The sequence below is a fragment of the Anabrus simplex genome, chromosome 6, assembly GCF_040414725.1.
Source record: "Anabrus simplex isolate iqAnaSimp1 chromosome 6, ASM4041472v1, whole genome shotgun sequence".
NCBI classification, from domain to species: Eukaryota; Metazoa; Arthropoda; class Insecta; order Orthoptera; family Tettigoniidae; genus Anabrus; species Anabrus simplex.
Genome location: NC_090270.1, coordinates 274565575 through 274578275, shown reverse-complemented (window position 1 = coordinate 274578275; position 12701 = coordinate 274565575). Strand labels below are relative to the sequence as shown.

General features: G+C 40.3%; 1 protein-coding gene across 1 annotated transcript in view; it reads left to right on the top strand.

The window, feature by feature from the left end:
* Positions 1 to 12701, top strand: part of LOC136875976 (sodium-independent sulfate anion transporter) — a 136610-nt gene that overhangs the window by 93576 nt on the left and 30333 nt on the right. The window contains exons 8-9 of the mRNA XM_068228442.1: positions 3678 to 3818; positions 3903 to 4048. Of these exons, the coding sequence (XP_068084543.1) occupies positions 3678 to 3818; positions 3903 to 4048 (287 nt within the window). The remainder of the gene's footprint in view (positions 1 to 3677; positions 3819 to 3902; positions 4049 to 12701) is intronic.

Genomic DNA, 12701 nt, shown 5'->3' with positions numbered 1-12701 from the left:
AACTTTACGTCTGATCTTAGAGGATCGAATCAAGAAGGACAAGCCTATGGCATTCGTAGATCTAGAAAAGGCATTCGATAATGTTGATTGGACCAAGCTATTTATGATTCTGAAGATGATAGGGATCAGATACCGAGAACGAAGAATTATCTACAATCTGTATAAAAATCAGTCTGCAGTGATAAGAATCGAGGACTTTGAAAACGAAGCAGCAATCCAGAAAGGAGTGAGGCAAGGCTGCAGTTTGTCCCCTCTCCTTTTCAATGTTTACATAGAACAGGCAGTAAAGGAAATCAAAGAGAAATTTGGAAAGGGAATCACAGTCCAAGGAGAGGAAATCAAAACCTTGAGATTTGCCGATGATATTTTTATTTTATCTGAGACTACAGAAGATCTCAAGAAGTTGCCGAATGGTATGGACGAAGTCTTGGGTAAGGAGTACAAGATGAATATAAATAAGTTCAAAACAAAAGTAATGGAGTGCAGTCGAACGAAGGCAGGTGATGTAGGAAATATTAGATTAGGAAATGAAGTCTTAAAGGAAGTAGATGAATATTGTTACTTGGGTAGTAAAATAACTAACAATGGCAGAAGTAAGGAGGACATAAAATGCAGACTAGCACAAGCAAGGAAGAGCTTTCTTAAGAAAAGAAATTTGCTCACTTCAAACATTGATATCAGAATTAGAAAGATGTTTTTGAAGACTTTCGTGTGGAGCGTGGCATTGTATGGAAGTGAAACATGGACGATAACTAGCACAGAAAGAAAGAGAATAGAAGCTTTTGAAATGTGGTGTTACAGAAAAATGCTGAAGGTGAGATGGATAGATCGAATCATGAATGAAGAGATACTGAATCGAATTGGTGAGAGGAGATCGATTTGGCTAAATTTGACAAGAAGAAGAGATAGAATGATAGGACACATCTTAAGACACCCAGGACTTGTTCAGTTGGTTTTTGAAGGAAGTGTAGGTGGTAAGAACGGTAGGGGTAGACCAAGGTATGAATATGACAAGCAGATGTAGGATGCAATAGTTACGTAGAAATGAAAAGGTTAGCACAGGATAGGGTGGCATGGAGAGCTGCATCAAACCAGTCTATGGACTGATGACTCAAACAACAACAACAACAACAACACAAATGATATGTTGTCAACATCAAGCTCAACACTATAAGTGACTTACACTGCAAGAGTTCAAGAGTGTACAAAACCATTTTAAATGTCATCATCATAAGCACAGACTTATTTTACCATGCCCTAATGTAACAAACAGACAAGATTTTAAGTGTGTATGTTGAGAAACATTCTTATGCTTAGGCTAATTAGTCTTTAAGATATTCATGGTTATATGGCTGAGAATGGCCCATGCTGGGCCGAAACTAGTACCATTATATAATATTGTGTACTAAATATAAATTGTATTGATCAGGAGGAACATCCATCAATCTTATTTTATTTATTTTCACACCATCAATATGGAACATGCCCGCCTCCATAGCGCAATGGTCAGTGCTATTAGCTGCCATCCTTGGAGGCCTGGGTTTGATTTCTGGTACTGCCAAAAATTTAAGATTGGCAGGAGGACTGATTGTGTTGTTTGAGTCATCGGTTCACAGCCTGGTTTGATGCAGCCCTCCATGCCACCCTATCCAGTGCTAACCTTTTCATTTCTACGTAACTATTGCATCCTACATCTGCTTTAATCTGCTTGTCATATTCATACCTTAGTCTACCCCTACCATTCTTACTGCTTACACTTCTTTCAAGAACCATCTGAACAAGTTCTGGTGTCTTAAGATGTGTCCTACCATTCTGTCTCTTCTTCTCTTCAAATTTAGCCAAATCAATCTTCTCTCACCAATTCGATTCAGTATCTCTCGTGATTTGATCTACCCATCCCACCTTCAGCATTTTTCTGTAACACCACTTTTCAAAAGCTTCTATTCTCTTCTTTTCTGAGCTAGTTATTGTCTATGTTACACTTCCATACAATGCCACGCTCCAGATGAAAGTCTTCAGAAACACCTTTCTAATTCTTATATCAATGTTTGAAGTGTGCAAATTTCTTTTCTTACGAGGACCGGTATGTGGTTGAAATGGTACATGGAGCTCACGTCCATTGGAGGTGTGCCTGAAAAAAGCTGCACTACCCTGGGGCGAGGACATGAGTTCACTTCAATACAGAACATGATGCTTATAAATTATGAAACATACCACGTAGTTGAGCATCTCATCTCCTTACTCCAAAGTCTTCCCAGCACAAAATTTGCAACATTTTCATAACACTACTCCTTTGTTGGAAATCACCCAGAACAAATCGTGCTGCTTTCCTTTGAATCTTTTCCGGTTCTCATATCAAGTAGTATAGATTTACTCATTTGGGACAATTATTTCAGGTTCCCTATGGGAATCAATATCTATATCATCAGGTAGTCCTGGTGTGGGTCCCATACACTGGAACCATAGTCTAATTGATGTCTTACCAGAGACTCATACGCCCTCTCCTTTACATCCTTACTGCAACCCCTAAATACTCTCATAACAGACTGAAGAGATCTGTAACCTTTTTAACAACCTTGTTAATGCAATTACCCCAATTAACACCTACAGTAGGTACTTACAGTGTTCCCCATTTAATTTCGTGTGGCTATTTTTAGCCGAGTGCAGCCCTTGTAAGGCAGACCCTCCGATGAGGGTGGGCGGCATCTGCCATGTGTAGGTAACTGCGTGTTATTGTGGTGGAGGATAGTGTTATGTGTGGTGTGTGAGTTGAAGGGATGTTGGGGACAGCACAAACACCCAGCCCCCGGGCCATTGGAATTAACCAATTAAGGTTAAAATCCCCGACCCGACCGGGAATCGAACCCGGGACCCTCTGGAGTGTTCCCCATGAGGTACTATCACTCCTCCAACACAGTAATTATTGAGAGGACTTTTCCTTTTGGTGAAACTTACAACTTGACTTTTCATCCTATTTACCATCATACCTCTGTCTACTGTTGTTCATCTACTCATCTGTTCACTTACTCTTTCCAAAACCATTGTTTAAATAAACTTTCCTTGGAATGGGTTCTTTTCCTTTAAAAGCAGCAATTTTTTGATTTCTGTTTTGATATACTCATATGATACTTGGATGCAATTTTTTTGTAAATTGTGGACCAATCATTGAAGGTCATCTTCTGTAGGGGCAATTAGAGCAACATCATATGTGAACAAGGTAGCATCTAACCTCAGGTTTTTATTAATATGTCTATAGTCATGTTTCTCTTGCCTCCACTCTTTCATAACAGTATTCATGTAAATTATAAATAGTAGAGAAGACCTCTATACATTTTAAAGATGTAAAATGTTGTTTAAGTACACTTTGTGTTGCTGTACAATAGAAATTGAATTTTTCTTAGTTTAAAAGATCTATTACCTCCACCATTAGTGTTTATGTTTTGTTTTTTTTCAGTTCTTTATAATTTCATTTACATTTGTACCTTTCTATCCATATATAATCAACTTGTGTGTGAACTTATTTGACTAAATTCATCTGCAGCTGAACTATTGTAAGTAGAATTACTGGTATTACACAGGACATTTTCATTTCTTTTCTGTGAAGAAAACTCAGTTACGTTTTTTATATCTTACCCTGTACATGCCTTACATACTATAATACAGTGTGACACTTACAGGCACACTGATTCTTCTGGCTCTGAGCTTCCTTACGCCATGCTTCTACTTCATCCCCCGTGCCACACTGTCAGCAGTCCTGATCAGTGCAGTCATTTTCATGATAGAATGGCAGGTTGCTCTTACTCTTTGGTACACCAGCAGTAAGTATTACAGCTTTTATTAGAGATGTCATTTAGAGTATAGAACATAGCAAGATTTTAGTGACATTAACTCCCTGTCCACAGAACGTGAATTTGCACTCCTAGTTCTAACGTTTCTGGCATGCCTGTGCCAGGGAGTTGAAGTGGGTCTTCTGGTAGGAACTGGCGTCAACATTCTCTTCTTGCTATATCTATGGGCTCGGCCGACTATTGCTATTGAAAAACAAAAGGTAAGCTATCTGACTATTGACACTTAAAATCGGTCTACCTGCTAACTATGTTACAAAGGAAAATGTTACATGGAAGAATGCTGTTAACTGGGCCATAACTAATGCAGTTTCGAACTTTAACAGATACTTCCTTCTGTTTTGTGTAAGATACTTTAGTATACAGCAGTTTGTTTCCTTCATGAGAACAATAATTTTTTTTTTTTTTAACTTGATATTTGTTTTGACCGAGCATCACTGAGGGACCTAAAACTCAGAGCAAAGAGAGTAATTAAATCTGAGGAAGAGAAAAACTGGCTTGAATTTACTGACAAATTAGTAGAAGACAGTAAAGGAAATAAAAAACTTCTGTACAGAATTGTGAAAAACAAAAGAACTACTCATGTACCAATTAAAGCATTGGAAAGAGATGATGGAGTTATGATGTGGAGAGAGAAAGACATTTGGGAAGAGATGAGAAGGTATTTTTCTTCCTTTTATAATGGAACAGACCCAGCAGAAATCACTCAAGAAGATTAGGAATTGGATACTGGGGACAAGGCTGGAAAAAGGTAATCCCCATTGACTTGGTTTGAGATTGAAAATGCTCTGAACAGTATGAGCAAAGGCAGATCACCTGGCCTTGATGAGGTGAGCTCAGATATGATTAAAGCTGCTGGAACTCATGGACTTCAGTGGCTATTTAGAGTGATGAATGCTGTGTGGAATGAAGACAAAATCCCAATGGACTGGACTAAGGGTTGTATAGTCCCCCTCTTCAGGAAAGAAAATAGATGGATGTGTGGCAATTATAGAGGAATCACACTCCTGTCTCATGGACTTAAGTTGATGGAGAAAGTGACAGAGAAAAGAGTATGAAAAATCATCGAACCACAGCTTGAGAAAGAACAATATCAGTTTCAAAGTAACAGATCAGCAACAGATCTCATTTTTGCTGTTAGGATTACAATGGAAAAACATTGGGAAAAGGGAAAAAATGTCTTGTCTTTCTGGACCTAGAAAAAACCTATGACAGCATACTGAGGTATACACTTTGAGATTGCTTGAGAAGGAGAAACGTTCCAGTATTTCTCATCAATAAAGAAAAAAATGTTGAACAAACACTGCCAGAGCAGTTTAAGGATAGGAAATGGCTATTCCAACTGTAACAAGTAAAGGAGTGCAACAAGGCAGCACTTTGTCACCTCCACTATTTATCACAGTGATGGATGAGATAATGAAAAGAGTGAAACAGCACAGCAAGAACAGTGCATTCAAGGCATTTGCATTTGAAGATGATGGGGTGGGTTGGGGAGGTAATGAGGAAAATGTTCAAGGAAAGATTAATGCTGGGAACTGTCAGTTTAAGGAATCAGGACTTAAAATCAGCCTTACGAAAACAGTTGTTATGGCAGTCAACAGACAAAAGTCAAGAGAAAACATCACAGTAGATGGACAGAAATTGCAAGAAGTTAACCATTTCCAGTACCTCAGTAGTGTCCTAACTGAAGATAATCGATCAAATGCTGAAATCACAAACAGAGTTCAAAGAAGAGCTGTCCTTTACTATCAGGTTAGAAGCCTTCTCTGGGACAGCCAGATTCCAGTACTAGCCAAACGAACACTTTCTCAAACTTACTTCTTGCCCATAACACCCTTTGGCCTTGAAACTTGCAACATAACATGCAGAGGTAAAAGTAGATTCCACGCTGCAGAAATAAAGTCCTCCGGACAATGCTAAAAAAAAAAACCAGGAGAGATAAGGTCCGAAACAAGAGGATTCGCCAAGAGATTCAAATAAGAGAATCATTATGTGATACCATAATCAAATCAAGATTGAAATGGTATGGACATGTAATGAGTATGGATTCTTACTCAGTGGCTAAGAAATGGTTGGAGAAAACCTTAAACGGCAAAAGACCTAGAGGCAGGCTTCGAAGGAGATGGATCGAACAAGTCAAACAAGATTTAGAACATAGAGGAGTGGATTGGAACCAAGTACAGGAAGAAGAATGGTTCCTGAATCGACTGAAGTGGCAAGCTCTCACACACCGTACCTGGAAAACTGGAGACAGTTAATTGATGATGATGATCACTGGTATATTTAACCAGAGGCTTTGCCTTTTTTTAAAAAAATCTTTTGTTCTTTAATAACGCCTAACTTCTTTATCAGACTCTAATTTAAGAATCGCTACCAAAATCTTCCTCTGGCATCATTATAACATCTATGACATTTTTGTGATTTGCTTTTTCAACAATACGTGAACAATCAAAGTTTTAATTTTTTCATAATCCAATTCATATGAATTTTCTGATTATTTTTATTTCTAAAGTCTGTGTTACCACTTATTGGCATATCCGTTCAGCCTTCTCTTCTCTGCTTTCTCACTTGGCTGGACCGATGGCTCAGATGGTCAGAGCCTTTTAACCTGTTCTTCATCCTATTTGTCAGTATCAAGATATTGACTAGTGTACATCTGCTTGCAGTTTGTTAACATTGCACACCTCCTCCACTATTCAGAGAACCCTCTGAGTCCAACTCTTTGACATGTGCCTCATGACATTCCACTTTCCTGTGATAAACAACAAATAGCTCTTTAAGGGAGAGGCCAACAAACCGTTCTTACATCATCCACTTTTTATACAGACAGTTGTGTGTGTCCTCCACTGTGCCTATGCAACACTGTTCCACTGACTTCCAAATTCCTCACTAATTGTTGTATGCAATGTTAAGATGGTCTTTGTCGGGCACCAAACTATTACAAGAACATTCACTAACATGTTTAAAAGAACCATTAATCCAATATTATTTCACAAGAAACACGCAATCTTCAACAGAATAGCGCTAGCGCTAGCAGGCAGGCATGCCACGTCACTTATTCCTCTTCCGCTGAACCGGAACATGAGTGCCAAACATAGTGAGTCATGGAACCTTTCTGTTGACATACTTCTTCATTGTTTACAGAGTAAAACATTGCCATGTCAACTTTCTCGTGTACTGGATTGTTTTCTGTCCAAATTTGATCACATTTGGTGAAATATTTATGCAATGACGTAACAATTTCTGGGTCCCCTTTCGAGTGGGACACCCTCTAGTTTCATAAATTCCCAACTCCCAGGACCAATCACTTGGCCACTCAGCCATTGCCCATCGTTCATGAACTAGACTGTTACTGCAGTAACCCACTCTAGGTTTAGTAATGGACTCGATGGATCAAGTTGTACGCATAAAACAGCTTCAATGGTGAGTTCATGTGAAATTAATAGAATAGGATAGATTACCTAAGACCATAATGGACTTGGTCATAGAGTGTAAAAGAAGTAGAGGGAGACCTAGGTGATGATGGTTAGACTCAGCTTTTAATGATTTAAAAGTAACAGGTATGGAACTAAATGAGGTTACAGAGCTAGTTACAAATTGAGGATTGTGGAGGTGTATAGTTAATTCACAGAAACTTGAAGTCTAAATACTAAAAGATGTACAGTATTTATGTTTATAAATTCCAAACTAACACAGTTTCAACCTCATTTTAGTACAAATATTGTATTAATAGCTTAAGTGTTAAGTGTCAAGGTGGACAGAACACAGTCACACAAAGTAAGGCTCCTGATTAATGTAAGTTTGAAGGTGTTCTTTTGCAGAGTAAATGATTTGTGATGCTGATACGTTTTCTTCACATTGTTGTGCATATTCAGAAATGTTAGTGAAGGGATACTAGTTATTAACATCTACCAGCAGACAAAAACCTTGTACCACACAAAGTAAAGCAAGTGCCGATAGAGAGCTTGGTGAAGCAAGCCGTAGAGGATGTGCTGTGTAGCAAGTAGGGTTGGGCAGACCGGAACAGTCAATTGTTCCAAAATATAAGGAGCTTGAGGTGGAGTGTTTCAGTACAGTGTCCGACACACAGCACTGTAACTGCGCGGTAGAGAGATCTTCGTGAGGCAACATGACATGCTCCGCGTCAGCGGGAATGTGCCTGTACCAAACATGCTGTGTGGGCCAGCATAAAGCTGCACAGAATGTGAAGGAAAAGCTGGAACACTGAAATTCGCACCCAATAATAATGCTTAAAGGCTGCTTTTAGGTTAAGATTTTTTTGGTCAATATGAAATACACGTAACACAGTTACAATGGCAGTACAGGTGTTTAAAAGTAACTAATTCAACAATATTCTCACCAGTTGAATGTATCAGCCTGTATTGTGAGTAATTAGGGCCAGGATAAAACTTCACGGCACATGAAAAAGCAGTTGAAACTCTGAAATAGGCACCCAGAAAATCATGTCCAGATTTTGTTTTTAGGATAAGAATGTTTTCATTCATTCTGAAATATGCCTGTCACAATTACACTGGCAGTAGATGTGTTTACGAATGTTACAATGTTATTTTCACCAATTAAAAATATACTCGCACAGTTGAAGAAACATTCGTCAGTACTCTATTTACGTACACAATATACAAGCGGAACACGAAAATAAAAAAATAACCCATGTAAGCAAAAGACGAAGATAAAAATTAAATACTACAAGTGAAACAGGAGAATAAAAATAAAACTATACAAGCAGAACATGAAAATAAAAATTGTGATGATCTGGAAAATGTAAAAGACTGGACTAAAAATAATTATCTTAAAATTAAAATAGCAAGCAATCATAATAGGACTCAAAAACTAATCACACCAACCTGAAAAGTGTTAAAATTCCTCCAATCCTATTCCACGCAACACCAATAAAAATAAATTAAACTGTAAAAATCCTTGGTCTCATTTTTGAAAAGTACTTAAAATGGGCAGAGCACATGATGAAAATTTGCTAGTGAGTATTCTTTTCTGTACAATCCCTTATAAGTTTACAGGATCTCCTTCCACTAAATATGAGGAAGTTACTTGTTCAGAGCTTAATTCTATCCATCTTTTATTATGGTAACATAATATTTGACAACCTAAACACCACACTTGATGCTAAATTTCAGCAAGCATATAATACATGTGTCCGTTTTGTATTAAATATGACCAGGTATTGCCATATATCACCCTGTCTTGAACAGCTGTCATGGTTATATTTAGCAGAGAGAAGAAACCTTCACTTGGTCTTGCTTGTCCATAACATCCTGCGAACAGACACACCAGTAGTGATGGGCGAATGATACGGAAGTTCGAGCAGGCTCAAGTCGGCCCGATACGCTACGTAGGCTCGATGCCGTATCGAACCTGTTCGAACTGTCAGGCGACACCACACATTGACTAAGCGGAGCGCAGACGGACCATTCGTCATATTAGATTACTACTAGGTACACTCAGTATATTTATGTGTGGGGGGTGGTGAACACAACGTTCTCAGTGAACGGAAAGAGCATTTGTTTAAGTCTTTCTGGCAGTACGAACAACAGATTGGTAATATTTATTTTGTTAATATGTACCTTTGCATCTTACATTTTGTCCGCTCTCCAGAAATGCGTTTCTGTATAACTTTGTCATGTTTTGCAGGCTTAATGTTGTTAATCATTACTTTCAAGTACCGATAGTACATGTTTATCGTATGCTACGAGCTATTATTTTCTCATTAATAATTAGTAATACATTTTTTTTTGCCATTGGCTTTACGTCGCACCGACACAGATAGGTCTTATGGCGACAATGGGACAGGAAAGTGCTAGGACTGCGAAGGAAGCGGCCATGGCATTAATTAAGGTACAGCCCCAGTATTTGCCTGGTGTGAAAATGGGAAACCATGGAAAACCATCTTCAGGGCTGCCGACAGTGGGGCTCGAACCCACTATCTCCCAGTAATACATTATTATGTCCACCTCTGTGGTATAGTGGTTAGTGTGATTAGCTGCTACTCCCGGAGGCCCGGGTTCGATTCCCGGCTCTGCCTCGAAATTTGAAAAGTGGCACGAGGGCTGGAATGGGTTCCACTCAGCCTCTGGATGTCAACTGAGTAGAGGTGGGTTGGATTTCCACCTCAATCATCCTCGAAGTGGTTTTCCGTGGTTTCCCACTTCTCCTCCAGGCTATTGCAGTGATGGTACCTAACTTACGGGCACGGCCGCTTCCTTCCCTCTTCCTTGTCTATCCCTTCCAATCCTCCCATCCTCACACAGGGCCCCTGTTTAGCATAACAGGAGAGGCCGCCTGGGCAAGGTACTGGTCATCCTACCCAGTTGTATCCACCGACCCAGAGACTGAAGCTCCAGGACACTGCCCTTGTGGCGGGGGAGGTAGGATCCCTCGCTGAGTCTGAGGGAACAACCGACCCTGGAGGGTAAACAGATTAAGACGAAGAAGAAGATGGGCAATTAAAGAAAACGATGCCGAAAACCGAAAAAGTAGCGAGTGGGCCGTAAAGCCAATAATGAACAATGGAGTTCTTTACTTCTATGGTCATGGCCCCATACAGGAAATAAACACCCCTTACATCCTCGCTTTAAAGCGCTGGGGATATCGGGCTAGAAAAATATAAGGGCCAAGAAAGAATAATAATTTTATTGGCTTTACGTCCCAGTAACAACTTTTACGGTTTTCGGACACGCCAAGGTGCCGGAAGTTAGTCCCGCAGGAGTTCTTTTGCGTACCATTGAATCTACCGACACATGATTGAAGTATTTGAGCTAGTGATGGGCAAACGATACCCGCGTTCGAGCAGGATCAGGCCGACCAGATACGCGCCTAGGTTCGAGCCTGTTCGAAGCAGCTTGAGCAGTCACGTGACCGAACAGGCTCGAACCTCAGTGCGTATCGGGTCGGCTCGATCCTGCTCGAACACGGGTATCGTTCGCCCATCACTAGCTGTAGCCCGAGCCAGACTCCACCTTCGGTCACGTGACTGCACGAGCTTGCTTCGAACAAGCTCGAACCTCGGCGCGTATCGGGTCAGCTCGATCCTGCTCGAACACGAGTATCGTTCAACCATCACTAGCTGTAGCCTGAGTCAACTGCGCCTTCGGTCATGTGACTGCTTGAACTTGCTTCGAACAGGCTGGAAACTCGGCACGTATCGGGTCGGCTCAATTCCGCTCGAACATGGGTATCGTTTGCCCATCACTACTGATAACGAAGGTGCATGCTTTCACATATTACTACATTCAGTCATTGACGTATATCTTATGGGGAATGAAGATTGCCCAAAAAATTAGAAGGCTTAGATTATGATAATATGCAATGAAAAGGACAAAACATGTATCCGTAATATTCCCCGCGTATTAACAGAAGTATTTCCTCCCAAGGCAGTACTTGTGTGCCTTGTAACAACTGTATGTTTGGCGCAACATTATGAATAAAAACCGAACCAAACCCCATGGCGCAACAGCCCCGAAGGGGCATGGCCTACCAAGCCTCCGCTGCTCAGGCCGAATGTCTGCAGATTACGAGGTGTCATGTGGTCAGCACTACGGACCGTCTCGTCTGTTATTCTTGGCTTTCTAGGCTGTGCAAAATTATGAATACAGTAATATTATTGTTACATTGTCATGCTTTGGGCGGCTAAGACAGCTGTGCAGCGCGGCAGGCGATGTTTTCCTTCTGTCCTCAATGTTCGGTGGTTTGAATCCACTCCTTGGGAAAGAATCACCTTTTTTGCTCGTATAGAAGAATTTGAGTAAGAAAGGATTGCCATTTCTCTTTTTTGCTAGTTGCTTTACGTCGCACCGACGATGAGACAGTAAAGGGCTAGGAGTGGGAAGGAAGCGGCCGTGGCTTTAATTAAGGTACAGCTCCAGCATTTGCTTGGTGTGAAAATGGGAAACCACGGAAAACCATTTTCAGGGCTGCCGACAGTGGGGTTTGAACCTACTATCTCCCGAATACTGGATACTGGCCACACTTAAGCAACTGCAGCTATCGACCTCGGTGGATTGACATCTCATCAATCGTGTACACAAATACATGTATAAATATTATTATGCAGCAATGTTACTGTCTGATTGGCTGAAATATATATATGAAAATCAAAAGTGACTCGAGATTTCAAGCTGTATCCTTTACCATAATTCAGGTCAATCGGTCCGGTAGTTTTGGAGCCCATCTGGAACAAATAAAACAAGACAACATCTTATGGTGTTAAAAATCCTGACCCTGCCGGGTATCGAACCTGTGACCCTTGTGACCGAAGGCCAACACGCTAGCCATTGAGCCATGCAGCCGAGCGAGAAATGTGTCAACAACTAAAGATAAAATATCATACATTTTTAATCTTATAACCATTCAAATATGTAACTATTATGACACGTTTAATGGTTTCCTTTTTCTGTATTTATACGGCCCAAACAACTCATTTTAGTGGACAGTTGGTTTATTCAGATGGAGACATTTGTAACAAATCATTGCACAAGCACAAATTTTGATTGTCTCCAATATATAGGTATAGGTCGAAATTATATTATGTAAGTTACAAAAGACACGGAAGTAACAGTAAAGAGGACAAACCGGTACTGTCCAGCATAATACTCTTACATATCCTTCTCAAGTTTGCTGGGTGTTAGTAACAGCAGGGCACTAGAATGCGGCGCGTACAAAAGCTCGAGCAAAGCTCGAACCTGCTCGAACTCTGACGTCATCTGTTCGAGCAGCTCGAGCCGGGCTCAAGCACATCACTACACACCAGGTTATCTGAGAACAGATCCTAAAAACTTGTCATCCCCAAACAGTATATCTACAAGATCAGAAAACTCTTTCCTG